The 22,655-nt window shown below is 39.3% G+C and overlaps 1 protein-coding gene across 5 annotated transcripts in view; it reads right to left on the bottom strand.

Moving 5' to 3' along the window:
• The window catches only part of CDH13 (cadherin 13), a 748,238-nt gene that overhangs the window by 521,604 nt on the left and 203,979 nt on the right, over nt 1-22,655 (bottom strand). For all 5 annotated transcript variants that reach the window (XR_008438903.1, XR_008438901.1, XR_008438902.1 and 2 more), the window contains exon 5: nt 13,192-13,344. Coding sequence is in view for 2 of the 5 variants with exons in the window: in XM_053987830.1 (XP_053843805.1) it covers nt 13,192-13,344 (153 nt within the window). In the remaining 3 variants the exon portion in view is untranslated. The remainder of the gene's footprint in view (nt 1-13,191; nt 13,345-22,655) is intronic.

Genomic DNA, 22,655 nt, shown 5'->3' with positions numbered 1-22,655 from the left:
GAAGGGAAGGGAAGGGAAGGGAAGGGAAGGGAAGGGAAGGGAAGGGAAGGGAAGGGAAGGGAAGGGAAGGGAAGGGAAGGGAAGGGAAGGGAAGGGAAGGGAAGGGAAGGGAAGGGAAGGGAAGGGAAGGGAAGGGAAGGGAAGGGAAGGGAAGGGAAGGGAAGGGAAGGGAAGGGAAGGGAAGGGAAGGGAAGGGAAGGGAAGGGAAGGGAAGGGAAGGGAAGGGAAGGGAAGGGAAGGGAAGGGAAGGGGAGTTAGTTTCCCTGTCATCAAGGAATCTTCTAGCCCAAATGTTCATGCCTGAAGTATGTCCTGAGTCTGTTATAGCAAAATATATATAAATAACCTATAAATACTAACTGCAATTTAATATACAATGCCCATATTGTCATTTTAAATACTTTGAGCTGAACCTATTGGGAAAAGGAAATCATTATATGTTACTGATGGCATTTATAGGTAATTATGTTCCCTGAATCACATCATCAGTATTTCCAAAAATCAATGGAATTCCCTCTTTAAGCTGAAGAACTGAAAAAAAAATTACATCTTTTCTGTTTAGTAATTGCTAATAATCTAAGAGATTGATTTACAAACAGAAAAAAAAAGAAAAGGTTACTGAAAACAGTTTTTATTCATAATATAAACCTGATCAAATCTTGTAATCTGACTGCTACACTTTGAGCAAATGACTTGAAGCCTAAGAGATACAATTTTTAATTTTAATTGTAATTGTAATTTTAATTCAGAATTCAACTAATCAATTCATTAATCCTACTGACAGGAATGTAGGAGACAACTTGCCTTCCATATATCAGCCTGGCTAGATGAGCCAGGAATTGACATGGGAAATTATTAATATGCTTGTATCTACAAGTTCAAAGCACGTGGCAGAGGTGGTGAGCACAGCATTGATCAAAGCTCCCAGGAAAGAAATTAAATGAAATGCACATCCTCAAACACCTGCATTCCTTTAGAGCAAATCTCTAATAAATACATTGCACGTATCAATTGCAAACAGGCTGAAGGGGAGCTGGAGATTGCTATTGTTGGATTACTCAGTACCTGGAAATTAATAGGGACTGCTAATTTTGCAATTTGGAAGCTGGCAGAATGCAGGGTGTCTTTGAAACTGAGGCACTGTTGAGGTGTTAAAGGGCACAAATGGGTTAGAGTCTCCCAGTTGTGCAGTGCCACGTCTGTGTCCCACCAAGCTGGGGGACAAGTGATGCATTGTGAGGGCTGACCTAGAGCAGAGGTTGGGCAGAATTAAATAAAGCAGGGATTCATTAAAAGGATCTCCTCCATGGATCCACCTTGGGCAGCACCAGAGCCCAGCCAGGGCTGCACCCAAAATGAACCAAAATGGTCCCAAAATGCACGAGCGCTCCCGGGGGCTCTCACTGTGATCAGCTCTGCTCCATTTGCACCTTGCAGTTCATTGTCCCATCCCAGCTTTAGCCCATGCACTCCCATCCTGCTTGTTTTTCTCTCTCCAGCCCACGTTGTTTGTGCTCTTGGGCCTGAGATTTGGATCATTTGTCCTTGGTGCCCAGCTGGAGCAGGAATTGTTTTGTCTCCCTGCTCTGTGCACAGAGCTCACCATCCCCTGATGTGAAGCCCAGACCCACACACTCAAAAAGGAGAGAATCTGAAACATATAAAAGCTAAACCTGAGGCATCACAAGGAAGTGACAGGTCTGGTGAACCAGGTCCCCTGAGGCCAAAACCACCCCAGGCTGTGCTTTCCTTTGCTGGGTTGTGGACAGCAATTCCATAATTCCTTCAGGTCATTGCCACTCACACTCAGCACAGCCGTGAGCATCCCAAAATAACAACTTAGGAACACTTCAGGCCCAACAAGTACCAAAATTGTTGGTTTTTCTCCAAGTTCCTGTTGGAAGCTCTAGATTTTTGGCCGGACAAAACCTGCAACTTTTTCTGAGGGAAAAGCTCCAGTTTCTGGGAATAAGGGCTTCACACCTGAAAATCCCCAAGGATTTTCCTGAGGGAGAGAAAATCACACTGATCACAGGGAAACAAGAAGTTCATGAGAAGTAGGAAAGAGAGTAAGGCATTCTGCCAAAGCAAATGTCCTCTTTAGAGGGGAAATATAAAATACAGTAAAGTTTCATAGCATTTGGGCAATATATGTTATTTTTAGAACAATTTATTTACTTTTTTTTTTGTCCTCTCCACTATGTTTCCTTGGCAGCAAGGAAAAAAATGGAAGTTTTTTAGAGGTTGTTTTAGACAACAAGAAAAATTGGTAGTTTAAAAATGTCATGATTTTCCTCCCTCTTAGTAATTTCTAAATAGTAAATCTAATCCTGTTATTTTACATTATTATTACTCTATTAAATCTTCCTAATCTAACAGAAATTTTAACTGCAGTACATTGCTTTATTTGTTCCCATCCACAAATAAAACCTGTACTCTGTATACAAACACAGATCACGTGTGTTTTATGGATTCATAATACATTTAAGAAATGTATATAATAACAGAGCCTTAAATAGGTAATAGGTATTTTCAATTCCTTACATTCAGATATCTGAATTGCCAGTGTGTAAAATAAGTATTAAGAATAATGTCAAGAGCAGAGGTTGTGAAGAATTCTGCAAAGATGAACTGTCTCTGCTTTGCAAATTTAAACTGCAAATGCAGCTGGAGAGCAGGGCTGGAATGTGCTGGAGCTCATCCTACTTGTTAATAACAAAACTAGAAGAAATCATTTGTATTTCTCCAGGCTTTCCATGCACAGAACCATTTCAGATGGAGGTTTTCTGGTTCCACATCACCTTCCCTATTATTTCCCCCCACTCTTTCCCACTCAGAAACCTTCAGTCCCAACTGGACTCTGATGTTCTTTTATGTTTTAGTGTTGGACTTGAGAAGAGTTTGAAACAGAGCATTTCCCAGCCCTGGCAGACAAAAAAAATTGGACAAACTGGTTTGAAGATTACAAAAATCAGAGGAAAAAAATGTCCTTATGGGGTAACCTCAAAGGGTCAGGATCCCAGTGACTGTCCAGGAAACCTTTCTCACACCTGCACAAGAGGTTTTGCCAGCAGCTACTGAGACCTGTTCTGTTCTCTACAGGAAAAGTGCAAAACAAAAAGATCCATCACACGAGTCTAAACATATGGTGTTTTACATGATCTCATATCAGCAAATTATCTCTTGAAAATTCCTAAACTAAAGTCATGTCTCCTGTTAATGAGCTACTAGAAGAGGAAAAATAAACCAAGACACTTACATAAATGTAGCTTAATTTTAAGGAATTTGTCTAATTAAGAAATAATTAGTTATGACCTGAGTAAACCAGGATAAATACAGCAAGACTTTTATCATCTACATGCAAATAAAATCATGCCAAAGTAAAATTTCCATAATATTAGAAGTCTCTTCATGCAGTGTTTCTAAATATTTATAACTTTGGTTCCCTCAACCTCTCTCACCTGTTTGCTCTTATGCAGTGAAATAGATCTAAAGAAAAAGAATGTGAACACAGAAGAATCATCTGTTTCCATGAATGTTTCCATGAAAAACAAGTAATAAAGGAAAAAAGAGGAATTCCCACTACTCTGCTTGTAGGGTGCAGTGTTGCAAACTTACGTTTTTATGAGTTTCATCACAGTTAGGGGTTTTTCTGAACTTCCATCTATCGAGTCCTGTCCTATTTTCATTTTAAAGAATTAAATATCTAACTGCCAAAAAGAATTCCAGAATTCAGATGCTGTGGATCTAAAAATCCCCCCCAGAAACCAGGTTAGAAGGGTGCACTTAGGGTTTATGACATCATACATTTATGTTTGTGCAATGACATATATTTTGGGCATATTTGGAAGTATTTAGTCAAAGAATAGCAAAAAGGCAGCTGGAACACACACATGTGCAGCAGAGTGATGTGCAGCTATATTTTCTTTAAATGGACAAGTATATAAGTTAGTCTCTTATTGCTTGCTTGGTGAATGTATCAGTCAGAACTATATTAAAAAATCATTTTATTTCGTGCAAACACCTGTTCACCTGTGACACCACGGGAAAATGGGTTTTATTTCTGCTCCTGCAGCGTCTGTGAGCTGATCGGCAGCTGCAGGGCCCAGTGGTGCTGTGGCTGCCCCCAAGGCACAGAGCTGCATTAATTCCAGTGTGGTAACAGCTGATATATTCTGGGCTGTGGGAGAGACAACCCACAAAGGGTTCTAATTTCATTTCCACAGATCAAACTGTGGGGTGTCACTATCACCCACCCACAGGTGGTCATCTGCCTCACCCGTGGGCTGGGACGCAGATAACTCCCTGCAGGGGACTTAAAATACAGCAGTCAAAAACTTTGGAGGGCACCTGGCCAGTTGGATCCTAGACTCCAACCTTCTGTTATCTTTAATTTCTTTTTCTAGCACACAGTAGTTTTTGTATCATTTCAATAATGGAGACCCCCATGGTCCACAGTGTCATTTTCTCTCAAAATGTCTTGGGGACATGTTAAAAATACATAACAATGAACAAGCTGTGTTTGGGGTCCTATGAAAGTGCTGAATTATATAAGACTCCTAAAGCTTGGTGTATAAAAGAACAGATACCAAAAGATTGGATTTTGAAGATAACTGCACATTCAACTGAGCAAAGATATTTAAATTTTCTCACTTGTAGCCTAATTCCCTCTAATGATGTTACAGTAACTCACTGAGTCCACAAATGCTTGAAGCATTCCTATTTCTTAATTTTATACAAATTCTTTTCACTAATTTTGCAAGAATATTGTATTAAATTAAAATTTACCTCTGCATTAAAATTAAGAACCTGGTTAGTGCTTTTGCCCCAAACACATGAAGATACAGCTTTAAAATTATGACCCATTATCTTACAATAATTCTACAGAGATCAAGCATTAAACTCACAGTTCTGAAGCCACAGAACTAATTATTATATCGGATGTTCTATGCTCACTTTTGAGCAGACCACAACTCCAGGGCTGACAGAACTAGGTATTAGAATTACTTGAATAAACTAAATGCTAGCAATTTCCTGATAACCACACTTCTTCAATTAATACCCATAAGATGATGGAGGAGAAACACAGACTGAAAGGTATTAACATGGGAACAAAGCTCAATTTTCCACTGAAATTTTCTTAGCATCAGATATTTACAACCTGGATTATTTCACCAAAACTGCAGAAAATTTTAAGGCCTGTAGCAAGCAATGTGAAGTCAAAGATTTCTGGAAGACGGGCTTCTAAAGGGATTTATTTTTGTGCATGGCTGATCAGAATGGATAAAGCAGCACAGCTTTTGCAAAGACAGTGGAAAGGTTCTGCACAATAACCAAACAAATTTATGCTCAGATGATAGTTGTGTGTTCCCCTTGCAACATGATTTATAAAGAGCAGAAAACAGGTCAGGGTCTGAACAAGGAAATGCAGAGCGCAGGAAAAGTGGAAGTGAATGACATAAAATATCAAGAAATACAGGGGGAGTAAAATGTTTTGGAATGAAGTTAAAAATGCAGGGGGAAAAAGAGAAAGAAGGTGGAAAATGAAAAGAAGATGGCAGGAAAGGATAAGACAGGTAATATGGTTTTCTTCAGGTCCATAAAGAACAAGAGGTCCATAAAGAACAAGAGGTCAGAAAGGAAGCAGCAGCTCCTCTTGCTGCACAAAGGGAATTATTGACAAAAATATAATGAATTAATTGTGTCATTTCTTAAATAAAGAAAAAAGAAAAAGAAAAAAGAAACTTATTACACACCACAGCTGTCTTGTTTAGAAACAGAAGCTATAGATAGTCATGGACTCACATTTCCAGGTTCAGGACATAGCCATAGAAATCAAGGTCTTTGCAGCAATTAGGACATTAAGATTCTGAATTTTGAATAAATATCTAAATAAGACAGAATTGTTTCTTTGTTGTAAGGAACAAGAAATGTGGAGGTTTGATCAGCTAAACTTTAAAAATGTCTGCATTACATTCTGAAGGTTACTAATGGATGACAAATAACTTATTCTTAAATTAGCAAGCAAGGCCAGACCTTCAAGACTTTGTCTTGAGCTACAGGACAGGAGCTCTGTGTCAAAATTCCCACTGCAGCATTCCTGCACCCTCTAGCAAGGGATCAGGAAACTCAGAACTTGTGCAGTTTTCCAGAAAAGCAAACCAACAAAAATTTACACCAAATACAAGATGAAAAAGATCCTCTTTGCCATTCATAAAGACAATAATAATTTCTATTTAACCCACGGTTGGTTGTGTGTCAGGCTGGTTCAAGAAAGGTTTATGAGCAGATAAAGGTTTCCTACCCAAGTAGTTTGACTCATGCCAATCAGAAAAAAAGAAATGTTTCCATCTTTCTCTTGAATTCCTAAGATTCCTTCCTTTCCTGCAGGAAAACACAAGTTCTGAAGAAAGGGAAAAGTGTCTCCTTGGATATTGTTGTTGCATCTAGAACAGTGAGGCCTCAGCAAGGTATTTTGAGGGTTATTATAATACAAACAGGGAAAAGAAACAAATAAACCAATCATGCTAAACAGAAAAGAAGCATTATGATGACTTTTAAATGCCTTAAAATGCAATTAATATATAATAACAAAAGTGGTTTCATAGACAATTAGCATAATATGACAAAAAATGTTATTAATCTCCTTGTGTTTTACTGAACACATCATTATGCTTTCTGGGAGTGTTCTATTAGAAAATAATTTTTAAAAATACCCAAACCAACAAAACAACAGACAAAAAACCTACAAAACTAAATCACCATGCAAATAAATTTGATGTCATTTGTTACTGTCTCAATAAACTCTCATATTCCCATGGTTCCTGCTGCTCTGCATTTCCACTCTCCCACTCCTCAATAATATTCATTTTTCCTGGTGTTTGGAGAGTGTGTTATTTTTAGGATGGAAATCCAAGCCCACTGCCTTGACAGTTATAGGTTATAAACAAAGCTTTGCTGCTATTTCTTGTCACCCTGTTCTTTTAAAAGTTTTAAAGTTGTTTTAAAAGTTTTCTATGCGTTCTGATAATGTTTACACATTTCTACTGGAGTTCTCACGCACTGTTCATATAAATAATGATTTTTTTGCATTCTTCTTTGTGGGAGGAGAGAATTGATGGTTGGTTTGACCAGTGTGGTTGGAGAGGTGGCCATTTCATCCTCCAATCCACGGTCACCTTTGGAATTCTATATATTGTGAAGTCAGAAATAAAACTTCCTCTTTTCCTTCTTCTGCATCTTGAGTGAGTGCGTGAGTTATTTGGTGTCGTAGTGCGACAATTTCTCCTTTTTACAAAATTCCTCTCTATTCCTGCTCCAAATGACACGCCAGAGCTGTTGAACAGCAGGGATGGCAAAGCCAGGCAAGCAGTCAGAGCTCAGAATAAAGCAAATGCCCTCCAACAAAACCAACTGTTGACTTTTGCAGGCTTTGCCCAGAAATAAAGTGAGGATGTTACTGCCTTCTGAAAGGAATCACAGCTCCCTGCTGATACCTCATAACATTAGGAGGTATTGATTTACATAGAGTATTTATTGAACAGAATATTGCCAGTAAAAATGAACAAGATATGGTAAATTACAGAGTTCATATAGAATATTTTGTTCCCCTGAGACAAAATAGGTAACAATGACATGAATTTTAGCTTCACTTCTTGTCAGATTTTCTCTTTATCCCATAAACCAACTTTGGGAGAGAAATATTTCCACTAGCTGGAAATCCCATTTCCATCCTAGCTGCACAAGCAATTCTTTAAAGCATAGTTTTAAGAAATGTGGCTCCACTTAAAATTTATATGCTCAAATATTTGATTTATGCCCACAGTTATGGTGATCACCTTGGCTTTGACCTTGGTAAACAATCAAAGCCAGAAAGTTTCCCATGAATTCAGGTGCCTGCCCATATGGATCTCACTGAAGGATCCAGGCTTTTGCTTCTGCTGGTTTTGTTTGTGACTCCAGATTTTTTGTTTGTTTGTTTTGAAGGGTCCTCTCTGAATTTACCTGGAACCCCAACATGCGTGCACATTGATGAATATCTAAGTAAACCCAGCAATATGAAGGGAAAAAACATCTGTATCCTGCACTCTCTACGTAAAACATGCAACAAAGGCTACAGAGATCTTTTCCCTGTCAGAATTTTCAGCTGTATTTCAGTTGATCTGACTGCAGCACATGCATATAAATAATTCTCTATCTGATTAATAATTATATATTATACTTGCAGAAGAACTCTTTTTTTTTTTTTTTCAGTAAAATTTTCTTTCATTTCCCCTTGCTAAATAGTCAGGATTCCTCCCTGAAATTTTGAACTCTGCTATTACTCCATGATTTTTTGATGTAACAGATGCAATTTGAAATCACCAGTATTTTAACAGGCTTGGCCTATGTATTAATGATTCTTTAATTAAATCAAGCACACTTTACTGCAATTTACATCTCAACAAGACCAAACTTCTTGCCATGTAAGACTGAGTGACTTCCTTTTTTTGGGATATTAGTAGGAGATGACTGGGGTCTGACATTCCCCATCAGCTGGTTTCAGCTCAGAACAGAGCAGAGTGTAACTCAGCAGAGTTACACTCCAGACAAATCTGCCTGTGCAGATAACCAGGATTAAAATACATTTTTCTTGAAGTAAGAAGCAAATGTGTGATTTTCCTTTTGAAGGAGCAGCATGTTTCTGTGTGCTGTCCATAGATCTCCAGGCAGCATCAGCAGAGATTCAGCATCAGGGGATGATAAATCATTCCAAAAAGGATGTGGCTGCACTAAAATGGACTTACACAGACAAGAAATTCCTTCTCCTGCACAGGATAAATTACAGCCATTCACTTCCAGGGTTTTGCTATAGTAACACTTCCCTTATCTGCAAAAATGCATTAAAGCACTCACAAATCCTTCCCACAAAATGCTCCTCAGCACCTGACCAAGCTAGTTTTCCTCATCATTGTGAAGCATTTCCATTGTTTGTTCCTTATTAAACAGGGAAATTGAGCCCATTAGGGCTGCAGCCTCACCCTCAACGTGTGACTCAGTCCCGTGGACCTAAAGTGAGGCAGTTCACAGCAGAGAGCTGCTGATGGGTCTGAAATCTTTACCCTCCTCTCAGCCCACTTGTTAGCCAACACATAGAAACAATTCTTCATAGAACGACACACTCCCAGTTTGCTTTTCATAAGTTTTCTAAATATCTCAGTCTGTCACTCCCAGTTGCAAGGCTTCCTTTCACAGAAGTGTGATGTGCCAATATGAAAAAAGCTGAGGGCTGATTTTACACCTCTGATTGTTAAGGATTTTTTTTTAAAGCAAATAAAGCACTTTATTTAAAAAATAATTAAAGCTAACTCTTCATTAGCAGTTCAAATTGCCTAGGTAAATTTGGTCACAGCTCTAATTTGCACACAGTTTTATCAAGCTGCTTCATTTCATGCTTGCAGAGGATCACTTTCTGATTATTTCATTTCCACAGACATTTGTTGCCTTTCAACCATGGAAACACCCTTTAAAAGCTTGAGTCTCAGCTGGAACACCCCAATGGAACTGCCACTGATGCTTTAGAGGCTGCAGGACTGGATTTCACTGCTGCAGGGATTCCAAGCCGTGGGAAGTGATGGGAAACGAGCTGCTGCATCTGGAGGCTTTGTCCTGTACCCAAGGAATGCCTAACCCCAATTCTCATGCATGAGCAGTAAAAAAATAATGGAATCTTTTTGCCAATTCTTCTGGACCCACCTAACTTGGAGTAAAGAACAGAGTTTTTGTAACTTTAAAACTTCCTGTCATCTTGGCAGCGGCAATCAACCTCTACAAATCTTCCTGCTTTTCCTTGCATTCTGCCTACAAATGCATTGTCCAGGTAAATGTGAGGGTTTGAAAATGAACCCAGGGGTTTTAAATAACAGATTACCCCATAATCACTGGTTTTCAGACTTCTATTTTCATTGGCCCTCTGTTTGACCCTTTGTTTCCCAATTCAATGGGGTTTTATCAACACTGAGCACAAGTAGCCTTCCAGCTTCACTGGAATCCTTTTGCTGTTATCACATCACTTTACAGAAGCACTCGATTTTTTTTTTTTTTTTTCCCCAAGGAAAGAACTGAAAAGTCACTAATATTTCTGCTCTGCTGGAATCAGAAAAGACTGTGGGTCTGAAGTGGACTCTGAATTTCTATAAATTATGGGCAGGTTTTGGATGGTGTGCACCTCACTGATTTGGCCTAGAAAATCCATCTTTAATCTCCCCACCAATCTCCTTCATCTGTTTTTCCACATCTGCATTTTCCAATAGCAAACAAACTATTAATAATAATAAATAAACTATTTGTCACTGTCTGAAATTTCTGACTCAGTCTTATTTATTCAAATCTCAAGAGAAAACCAAATATACTTGAGAGCATATTTGTACAATAGAACACCTTTTGCTCCCGCTAAACAGGGGCTCTAGGCTCCCTCTTATCTCACCAGCCCAGAAGCAATTCCACAACGTGCCCAGAGCCTGCTTAAGCCCCTCTTCAGAGCATCATTTAGCAGTTTTGTCAACAAGCTCCAGCAAGCTCCAAAATAAAACCATTCCATGTAAATCCATGGGTGTACTCTGACCTGCAGAATTCCTATCAGGATGCTCTTTAACAAAGCTCTCCAGGAGGAAAAAGGAGTTGCTACACAGTTTTCTAACACAGTCTGTCTTTGCTGGGTATTACATCATCCCTGAATCCTCCTGCTCCTCTTCACAAGCAGCTTTCACTTCAAACTGAAGCTGACTGACATTCCTTAGGCTTTAAGAACACAAACCACAAAGTTTCATAAGAAATAAACTCAATTCCTTTGCTAAAAACCAAATGTTAAACTCATCTGAAAACGCTACTTCCACACAAATGGCTTCCACTGAAAAGATTGGCAGCCCTGACCCTCAGATGTTTCCACTCTATTTTAAAATATTTTCTACCTTTTACTAGAATAAAATACTTAAACAGGGAAAGAAGGGATTAACACAAACAATGAACAAAGTTGTCTGTGTAGAGTTTAATACTCTCTAATTTAATCATGTCCTCTAATTATGAATCCAGGGAAGACCCCCTACAAATTTTTCAGCATTCCTCCAAGGGAAAGAGGGCAGCAAAATCCAGATTTTCAAATGTTCAGTGGAAAAAAAACTTAACAGATTAACTACTCTTAGCTAATTTAAAGTATTCTGAGGTAGTAAAATCTGCAAAGTTCTATGAAATATTGTGATCACCAAAGCTCTGTTTTGTGCCCTATTAACATTTTTCAATTCTTACCCCTGGAGCACATATGCACTAAGTGCAGGAAAAAAAAAATCAGTGAGAGCATCACAATAAATCAGGCAGAGCATCCCTGGGTGTAGCTGAAGGACTCAAACAGATTTTATCTTTTCATCCTTCCCCCACCTCTGATTACACGCTTGATGTTCACATGGTTTGCAAAGAACTTGTATTTTTTTCACAAGGATCTCTTATTTACTCATTTGTGTTTTGCTTTGAATTTTTCCTTCCAGAACCACAGTGCTGGGCAGGGGGAAGCTCAAACAAAACCAGAAAACACTTTGAGAGACATTCAAGGATATTTCAGGTTATTCATTTTTCAGTGTACCAAGGAAATCAGGGAGAAAATCCTGTTGTATTCCTGACTCCATCACACATCTTCCTTGGAAAATAATGGGCTGGATTTGAGACAGAGTAATCAGGTTGAGGGCTCTCATTCAGAACATTCCAACCCCATTTTTTGCTGCAGGATGGGGATGAGCTGCTGAGCAGAGTGCTGCATAACAGCTCAGGAAGCACCACAGCCTCTCAGCCTGTACATTCACATTGCTCTGGATCACCTGCTAGATGACATTTTTTGTGCATAACTTACATTGCTTCAAAAAGCCTCCTCTAGGGAAATGGGTTTTTCTTAATTTAAGCGTGTCTTTTGCCAGATCAGATATGAGGGCCATTTGTGGTTTGCTGCACTAACTTGACAAGTCTACTATGATTTTCCAGGAGAAAAAATATTCAAGGTTTATACTCAACACATTAAGGTGGAAATCCACTGATAAAATAAGAAACAGCTGGCAAATGAAGACAAGGAACAGCGTTAAAAAGAGAAACTGCAATGTTTTTCTTGCAAGGAGGACGTCAGCAACTCCCATAAATCCTGTGCAAGTGCTTAACACACATTTCACTGCAGACCCAGATACGAAGGAGATGTTTTAAGTGTTGAAAACCAGCATATGGTAAATTTTAGCAGTGCTGTTTGAGCAGTAGGACCCATCACCAAACTGGGAAACTCTCCCAGAGGAGGAAGGAAACAGCACTGGAGGTACAAGTGGTGATTATTACCCTGCAGGAGATGAAAATGAGGGGTCGGGGATGGCAGCCAGGACTGTCCCCAAGGCTGTGTCCCACAAGGGGCAGGGCACCTTGTGCTCCCTCTGCCAGAGGTGGGAGATTATCCCTGGGGAGGGACACAAAAGGCAGCGTGCACCAACCACTGAGCACTTGGAATTCTGCTGCTCCTCTGGACCAGCATGGCCAGGGACAAGTTCTGTGAGTGCACATTCCCAGAGCTGGATGGAAAACATGAATTGACAGGTCCTCTGTTTATTTTATGCATTTTGGGACAAGGTGGGGCAGTTGTTTTGCAGGTTTTGGAGATCATTTGTTGGGTATTCAGTGAAGAGAAACATTTTTATTGACAAGGAAAAGAATCTTTGGTAAGAACTTTGTAGTTGCTGTACATTTCATATGTAACATTTTCATATCATCAGAATCTTTTTTATCTCTATTAAAGACACCCATTACTAAAATTGGAGTTCAATGGTAGTTTCCATTGACCATTTGACAATAAAAATGTATAATTCTGTAGTACCATAGTGACAATTTCCCCAAAAGATCTTCCTTTGTCCAAATACAATTTTCTATTCAGAAATCTAACACATTCACAATGTTCAGAGAGCATTTCCACTGAAGACAAATGACAAAAAGTCCATGCAGAAAGCAGACAAATTTCAATTGCGTGAAAAACAAGCACATTTACCATTTCCAGCCGCTGTTTTTGAAATTTCATAACACAGTGGCTGCAATTGAGTCTTCAATTTAACTGCAGATCTTTCAGGAGCAAATGCACATTCAGAAAATGCATGCTATCAACACAGAGGCAGAGATGTTATCTCTCTGAGTACTCACCTCATAATTGGCAATTGCTTCTCGATCAAGGGTTCGGGTCACAGAGACGTCCCCGTTCATCTCATTGATTCTAAAAATTCCTTTTGGGTCTTGATCTACTCCCTTCCCAGAGAGCCGAAACTTTACTCCCTCTGTCCCTTCACTTCTGATGACCTGCATGGCAGGAAACAAGCGATGGGCCACGTTGTAAAATTTTTTAAAGTCATCCTAAAACCACGTAAGTCATTTCAGTCTTTCAACTGATGCTGAGCTATGTTCCCTGCCAATAAAATGTAGCGATAAAATATGATTTCAATCATTCACAAGACACTGTGCAATTTTTGTGTTAAACCCTGGAAAAGCTACTCATGTCCTTGGCCAGTTCCTATCTTATCTTCAGTGTCTTCAATTTCACTACTTAAAGTTTCTGTTATTCCATCACTGAATCCACTCTATGCCTAGAATTTGACATTTCATTTAATGCTATTTCTTCTTTTTAGTTAAATTGATAGAACAGCTACAACCTTGCAAAAAAAAAAAAAAAAAAAAGAGAATATTGCATTGATTGCCAAGAAGCACTCTTATTTCACAACAACCCTTACCATACCAGAGAGCCATCACACAATATTTTGTTAGTCATTGTAAAGTCATTACACTCTACTTTCAGGTTGGGTTTTTTTCCCCCCCAGTTTTCTTTCAAACCCTTCCTTTCCCAGGATTTTGAATCAAGGGAAAAATCTCTGCATGAAAATATCAGAATATCCTGCCCAAAATACTCCTGAGTCACACAGCTGGAATTAGTCCACTTCCCAAATTCCTATTTATGCATATACACACAACCATGAGTGTATGGCAAATCCTTGTTACTATCACCTTATTTAGCCATGAGAACAAAATCCATAAAAATCCGATTTCATGGCAGCCTCACATTAGCAACAGTAACATTTACCAACCTGCAGAGCCACACAATGTCAGTTATAAGCTACACACTTTGCAAATTTGGATTTGTAGACCAGAATCTGAGGGATTATAAATTAATCTTGCCCTTTAAGGCTGACAATCTTGCCAAGCCATTTCTTCCCTCTGCTGTTTGGCGTTCTTTTGTTTCTAGCAGCTCCATGTTGCTGATTTCCGCAGAAACATTAAGTCAAAAATTTATATTCTATTCTGAATTACAGCTCAGGAAGAGGAACGGAGAAAGTGACCTTAGAAATCTGGACCTTCTCCAATTTTGAGATAACAAATATGCAGGGTGTTTAATAATGTCCCTGAGGAAATAAATGTTTGCTGCCCTATTGCTGTGGGTTGAGCAATGCTGGTTTGCCCAGATTAGTGGGCAGTGAGATTTTGACTTAACTCCATAATCATTATTCCTTTATTTTAATTGAGAAAAATTGCCACGAGTTATGAAATAGGAAATCAGCATTTTCACAGATAAAGTTTTGCTTTCCAAACCCTTTGGGGAAAGGAGACATTTCGAAGTAAAAACCTGTTTCACCTCTTTTTTTCTCCCTCCTTCCAACACTCAGAAACACAAATGGTTGAAGTTTCCTTCCTGTGTATTTTTGAGTAAGTCATGCCAAAACACTGAGGCAGACAGCACTGTAGGTGACAAAGGGGAAAAGTCACTTTGAGACTTCTGGTTTGGTGATGAAACTTCATCTTAATGGCTCCTACTGAAAAGTTACCTGCTGTTCAGGTCATTTTTGGACCAATTTCTGGTATTTTTTGCATCAAGCCTGAAAAGACAAGTTTTTCTTAACATAAAAGCTATGCTCGAGCTTTTGCAATGTCATGACCATTTCTCACTTTTGTAGGAAAAAAGATTAATTGATCCTTTTCTGCCCTGATGTCTGAGACTTATTATGAGGTAAGTGCACCTTCTCATATAAGAACAGTGGTTTGAAAGGCCTGAAATCAGCCCCAGGCCAGCACAAAAGTCTAACTCAGAGATGTTTATGCTACAGCCATTTCCACCAGAGCCACCAAACCTTACTTGTTTATGATAAATTTAATATGCAGTATAAACACAATGCCCCAGTTGTAACAATCCACAATAAGAAAGAAAAACAAATATTGGGCTCTGAAAGGGAATTTGCAAAAAAAAAAACCCCAGATATTCGTATGGAAATTTTTCTCCACACTAGATAGAAGAGAATGTAATAATGATAATAATAATAATAATAATAATAATTTATAGTAATAGTAGTAGCAGTAGTAGTAGTAGTAATAGTGGTCTCTGCAAACCTAACCAGGGGGAAAATTTCTTCTCAACATCAAATCTGGCAAAGATCTTCACCTTGAATTTGATGGTGAGACATCCCAATGTGGTGCCTGAAAAGTCTGTGCTCCTTGGAGCTCCCACATCCCATAGCTCATCCCAACTCCAGCTGAAAACCCTCCTTCACCATCTAATGCATGGGAGGAACAGAGTGACCAGAGAGCAGAGGTTTTCTCCATGACTGGATGAGCTCACTCAGCTTCTTGAAGGCTCCAGGGAGCCGTCACACTCCCAGTGCAACCCTCTGCAGATCTTTTATCAATTTACCTGTCCATGCCTTTTATCAATCTCCTTTTATCAATTTACCTGTCCATGCCTGCGGGTACTGCACAGCACCTTCACCTGGTTTTGTGACACAGAGCACTGAGTGTGGATATTCTCAGCTCAGTCAGAGAGAAAGAGAAAGGTTTTCTAACCAGGCAAGAGCCTGGGAAACAGTTGGGAAAGAATGTAAATAATTCTCTAATCTATCTTGTTATTCACATTGTTTATAGATATGCTCTGCCACTGTGCGTCATTCACTGCACACCAATGGTGTGACATGTTTTTACTCTAAGACCAATGAAATTAGTCTTCTCGATGTCCTCTCTATATAGAGCGGTATATTTGAAATAAATCAGAGCTCATTTTCTTTGCCTTCTGATCTGGAGTTCTCTGTTCCCGTCCTGCTCGACAGCGACAACTGAGCTGCTCGGGGCCCCACGGCAGCGTTTGCCCAGGAGGTGAGAGCGGCTCGCAAAGAGAAATTTTCAGAAGGTTCCTTAAAAAGCTTAATTAGCCACAAGAGGGAGCCGCGAACTCCCAGGAATGTCAGCGAGAACATTACCATCTCCTAATTAAGATGCTTATATAATGGTTGCATAGTTCAAAGAAAGTGCATTTCCCAGTTCACACGGAGCTCAGTACAATGAAAAGTTTAATAAAAATCAGGCTTAATTTGCCATATGGTTTGGTGCTTCAGCAAGAGCAAGGAAGAAAACAGGAGGATTGTCTGTCATCTCCTCTGGCAAGGCTGATTCGGAGCGCTGGCACAAATACAGCACTGTTCACAGGAAAATTTCCTAGCTCACAATGCATTTGCAGAACAATGCTTTCCCTATATCCTGGTGGAGACAGGCCTGGCCAGACTATTTCTGCTGCAATGTTTACTTTGGGATTTCACTTTTACTTTTCTAAAATACATAAATGAAATCCCACAGTCACTGCTACCTGAAGCGCAGACAGAAACAGGTATTTCCATAAATTTTTTCGCAGCCTCAGGAACTTCAGTGCAGGTTCTAATACTGAAAATGTCTGCACCATATGGCAGTGGCTATGAGTTGCAGATAAAGGCTCTGCATTCTCAGGAAATGGTTGTTAAGGCAGCACAGGACCCCACCACCCACCCACTGGGAATATGGATGAGGCAGGAACACTTTATCCAGCATCCCAATTTCTACCTATTTCATTCTCCCTTGTTCTGAGCTCAGAGGTCAGGGGGGACTTTCTGTGGGCAGCTGGCTCAGAATAGACACCAGCTGAGCATCCCACAACAACGTGGGCTGTTGGAGGCTGTTCCCTCACCCAGGACACCAGGGCAGCACTGGATGGACACTCAGCCATCGCTCACTTTCCCATCTCAAGGGTGCTTCAGAGAATAATTGGGAATTAAAGCGATCCAGCCCACAGGCACAGCACCCACGACAGCCCAGCAAAAGGCTCTGTGATCCTGCTCAGCTGAAAGACACTTCCAAGCAAACAGAGCATCACGGAGCTGACAGGAGCTGCTTTCTGCTGAACCGTGGCCAAAACGTATTTCCCCAGTGCTATTTTTGGGCTGACATTATGTATCCCTCGCAGCCAAACTCATTTCAGCAATGTGATCCCCTTGTTGGTAGGGGTTTATCGCAAAAGTAAATCAGAGTGCTCTCAAGAGAAGAGAAATAGAAGCACAAAAGCCCCACACTGCCCCTAGAGAGAGAATTCACAGTTCTGCAGCACCAGCAAATCTGTCCTCAGCAGCACCATCCTGTTATCACCAGTTTTGTTCTTTAAGAAGTCTTTGCCTCAACCACTCCCATAATTTCTTAGTTCTTGATGCCAGGTGACTTATAGGTGCATCATAATAGTTTCACTTTTTAATTAGAAAACTAATCCCACCCCCAGACAGGAATACTTGGTTCATGTCCCAATTCTTTTCATTTCAGAGCATTACAGTGTCTCACTTCTGGGAGTCTTTTTGGGTTTCTTTTGGTTTGTTTTGTTTTGTTTTTTTTGGTTTTTTTTTGGAAGGGTTGTTTGGTTCTGGGATTTCCTGCTTCCCCTAGCCTCTTAGGAAGAAAATTTATTCATGGAATATTTAAAGGTGAACTATTTTTTTCCTCAAATCACTGTGCTCCACAAGAGCAAAACAATGGTTTAGGCCCATTGTTCAGATACTGCTTAAATAAACAGACACTTCCTGTCCTGCCATACTGAAAATTACTCTTTACAGTCAGAGGCTCCATCTGCTCCACACTGACTCAAATACTCTTTCAACCAAAACAAATGCAAAACATTCCCATCATTATTCAAAAGCATTAACCAACAGAAACTGCTTCATTACTGTAAGCTAAACACACAAAACCCGTGGCTAGAAAGGAATTTATATAGTTTGTTGAGTTTAATAATTTATTATGTAAAAATTAGTACCTCTAGCTTCTTTAATGAAAGTGGCTGAGCATGGCAGCCAAATTGTGCTCTGTGATGAAGGCAGATATTGGCCAAACCTGACCTTGGCTTTCTCTCTGATTAGAACTTTCTCCAGATTCACTCCATGTGCAGGTGACAGGCAAGGAAATCCAGTGGACTCCTTTCCATAAAATTAACAGGAATTATAAAACTTCTCTAGGTGATTGTGTCCTTTATTGGTGACAATTAGGGATAAACCCAGCACAGGATATTTTTCAGGCACCACTTTTTCTTGTTTGCATATTGGACTATTAACTTTATTATCAATCAAAGTACATCTGGGCAGGTGCCCTTTCAGGATGCTATCCAAAGCATCCACCACAAGTCGATGGAGATGAGAATGAACAATATTTGTGAAATTCAAGTAAAGAACAAAACAAGACTTCAGCATTTAAAGCTGTTTATGGAAAGCAACAACACAGGAGATATCACAGTCCTAAATTTCAAACCATTTCCAGATCAGTATTCAATCTCCAGTCTACAGAAGAGGCAAGGTTTGCAAAGCTGTGTCCATCTCCAAGAGCTTTCCTGAGAAGCTGAAACCAGCCAGTCAATCTCCCACTCAAATCCTGATATCTGTGCTTGCAGCTGGAGGGGCCCTCCAGAACCCACAGGACAGAAAGGGAATGTACAACACAGACCCAACTCTGAGACAGCCAAGGCAAGGGGACACAAGGCTGAGGTAAAGAGTTTGTGTTCTGAGGGAAGCAGAGCTGGGAAAAACAACATTTAGTACCTCAGACATTGTTTCTGTGCTCCTAACATTTTGCTTGGTGCTGTTGACAGTCCAAATAATAATATACATCTACAGATCTCCCAGAGAGAAGAGACATACATAGACAACAGACTGGATTTAACCCAGAAAAAAAAAAAGCCATAATTCAGTTATTTTAAACTTTAAGGACCTAATTTCTATTTCAGATCCTGGGTGAAACACATGACTACAAAATATCTGAATTTTGCACTTTAAGATAGAGATTTGGCTGAATTATTGCACGATGCTTCTCAGTCAAAGAGATCACTTAAAACTTTAAATACAAGGTAATAAATCCTTTAACAAAGTTTGGATTCTGTGTTTACTTCTGTGGATTATTTGTTATTTATTCTTACGTATTCATACACTTTTAAACCTAAGTGGCACAGGGCAAAAACTCTTATTACAAGAGTAGCAATTACTTCTTAGTCACATTGTTTTGCACTTGTTCTCTTAAGAATTACAGAAAAAAAAAAAAAAAAAAGGAACATGTACATTATTACAATAGGGCATCTGTAAACTGAAGTGTTTTAATATCTGCATAAAATTTCTGAAATACTCAGCACGGAGTATATTAATATCTTGAACATGAAAGCTTTTATACCAACTTTCAGAGAAGGAACATGGGAATGAAAAAAATCAGGCATTGAAATTAAATTAATTACAAAAATGAAAAAACAAACACTGATATTCTCAAGAGGATCCTTTTTACCATTTTAACTCTGAGCTTTGTAACGAAAAACATTTCAGGAAGTGTCAGATTTAGGAACAAGGCTGGGAGAATTAAAGTGGTTGTAGCATATTTTTGGTGCATTTTTGCAAGATTGATTAGGGGCTGCAAATGGTACCAATGTTCCTCGCCTGAAGGCATTCAGACAAAACTGTGAATGCTCTGATCCAGCACCACACTGAGGACTTCACGTACATGAAGGAAATAGAACTTGCAGTGCTCAAAAAGTGGGTGAAACATTGAAGGGTTTTTTTGGTCTGGGGCTCTACTTCCTATAAAATGTACAATACCAAATATTCTTTTGTTTTATCAGTGCAAACACAATATTTTACTAAGTAGAAACAACTGCAAATCTGAAATTTGACAAGGTTCATGAATTCCATAGGCAAATGTTTCAACAAAGTATCTCAATGTATGAAAATTACACAATATATTAAAAAATGGTGAAGTTGTTTCACCACCAGGGCTCCATTTTCCAGATCTTTTTAGAATAATCAAAACAAATAGGATATTTGAAATTCAACCAAAAAAAAATCTTCTCACCATAATGGCTTTTTATCATAATTGCGCATAAATGTTTACAAAATTCAGATCAACTTTGTAGTGGGATGCACAGGTGTTCAAGTGAAGCAAAATGAATTTATACATGTGGGAGCCCTGGGCACTGGTGGATCCCTTCAGCCCCAGGTTCATTATTGTAGTTGTACACAGATGCAAGAACTCTCCCTGAAGAACCCTTCCCAGCAGTTGCAGGGATTTAAATTTGAGGATTTAACCAATATAAATAGCTAACAATGAGCATTTGCTCAGAGATCGAAGCAAAGTAATTCAATAAACACATCAAGATATGCATTAGCTTTTGTAGCAGGTAATTCCTCAGCTTCCCTTTGCTCCTAATTTATAAAGAGCAAGAAGATTCATTACAAATAATTTCCCCTTTCCCTGTTCCTAGCAGTGTGTCTCACAAATTTATCTGCAGACTCAGGATTCTGTACACAGCACCACCTCCCTACAGCACAGAGTTCACAAACACAAGTTTTCGTGGCCTCAAAGGGAAAGGACTCAGAAATGTTCCTTGTCACAGGAGGCCTGGCTGTTTCACTGGCTGGCCTGGCCTTTCAAGAGCCATTTAAGCACCATATTTTATTTGCTATTTAAGTGACTTGCAAACCCTGTCACTCGGAGGAATTGGAGCACCACTCTCTGCTGAGTGACAGCCAGACGGAGCAGCTCCAAAGCTGTGGTCTGCTAGGAAAAACCTGACTTTGATTGACAATATTAAAAGAAGAACTCAAAAGATCCCCTTAAAAACAAACAAACAGACCAAGGGATTATTTGGCTTTAAAGAGGAGCTATACTGAAAGCTTTTCACAGCTCTAAAAAGGCAGAAATTAAGAGGCAACATTGCCACATCTGATGACTTGGAAGGGCAGCAATTCAGGACTTAGGACAAAATACACGATGTGTAATCACCACAGGTGTAGCTAAATCTGGAAGAAATGGGAGAAAGAGGAGAACAGACCCAACTTACAGCACCTCTTCCCAGATATTTCACAGTGCTATTTGTTCTGAATAAGATCAAAGTCTTAATTCATTACTGAGAGCCTCTTATGCAGCACCCAGACAAGCACGAGGCACTGCTCTGGCCCTGGGCTGGGAGCACCAGGGCAGCATTTGAGCTGGAATAATCTGCTGGTGAGGGCTGGGGAGCTCTGCCCTGGCTTGTCTGGGGAATACAAAAACCTGGCTGCTTGCTCTCCCTGCAGCCACATTTACTGCCCCTGGGACTCAGCTACAAATGTTATCTTTAGATCCACGCACGCAGCAAAGAAAGGAATCAAGACCTGGATTAAGTGGGACCCTCCAGCTGGGCAGAGTAATTGGAATTGCAGAATAAGACACTGAAGTTGCAGAGCCGACCTGAGGAGCTGAATAGGAGTAGTAAAGTGAGAAAATGGAGCTGATGAGAATGTTTCACCTAAGATGCTCTTGAAAATTAAGACTCAGCTGAAGCTGAAGAAATTTCTTGGAAGATTTTGACTAATTTTATTTTTGCTTTCGCTAGCAACCTGATGAGTCTTGAATGTAAAAATATTTTGCAATTAAAATGAACTTAGAGGAATAAGTACCCTATCAAAAGTATTTAATTTTTATAATTGAAGATATTAAAAAAGAAATATCATGATGAAGGGTATTTTTTTCTAATTTGGTTCGATTACATGAAGTCTGGCTAATACTTGTGGATACTTTAAGAACCTGCTTAGCACCCAATTCCCACTTGTAGCAAACAACCCACAGATCTAATTATAGATTTTCCTCAGTCACCAGTTCCCTAGGAAACAAATCCATGGCTCATGTCTTGTTCATGGAAGGTCATAGGAGGAAGATAAATATTTTTCTGTGTATAGAAACTTATCTAGAGGTCACAGGTCTGCATCTCAGCAGATGCTGGTGCTTCTGCCAAGGGCAGATGGCAGCTGTGTTTGACAGTTATCTGGGATATTTAAAACTTCCAAATATTTCAGTATGATGAAGCACTGAGTACTTCTATCAGTAACTTTATGGTTTTTTTTAAATTTTAATTGAGATTTTAATTTTGGTTCTCTACACTCATCTCAATTCTTATCAGTGGATCCACCTCACTTTTCATGTAAAACCATCAGAGGTCAATTCAAAACAGCTGTGAGTAGTCACAACGCCTTAAAAATTGCAGGCAGAAATGTAACTTAAAGTTATGAATGGTAAATAGAATGTGTGTTTTCTTCATATTGACCCTTAAATTGTCAAACCTGATAAAAAATTTTACCTACAAGCTTGAAAAATCTTTTGTTAATAATTCCACATGTGACTGTGTTTGAAGATCTAACATGGACTACATGGCAGAAACCTCTGATAATGTTACTCAAAATAAAGTTTTAACTACGCCTTGATAAATTTGACTGCTTCTAATTTGAAACAAAAGCAGTCTATAGTGACTAAATATTAGCACTGATGTCTTTTTTTAATCTAAA

Source organism: Vidua macroura, chromosome 11, assembly GCF_024509145.1.
Source record: "Vidua macroura isolate BioBank_ID:100142 chromosome 11, ASM2450914v1, whole genome shotgun sequence".
In the NCBI taxonomy this organism is placed as follows: Eukaryota; Metazoa; Chordata; class Aves; order Passeriformes; family Viduidae; genus Vidua; species Vidua macroura.
This window is presented reverse-complemented; position numbering and strand designations above follow the sequence as displayed.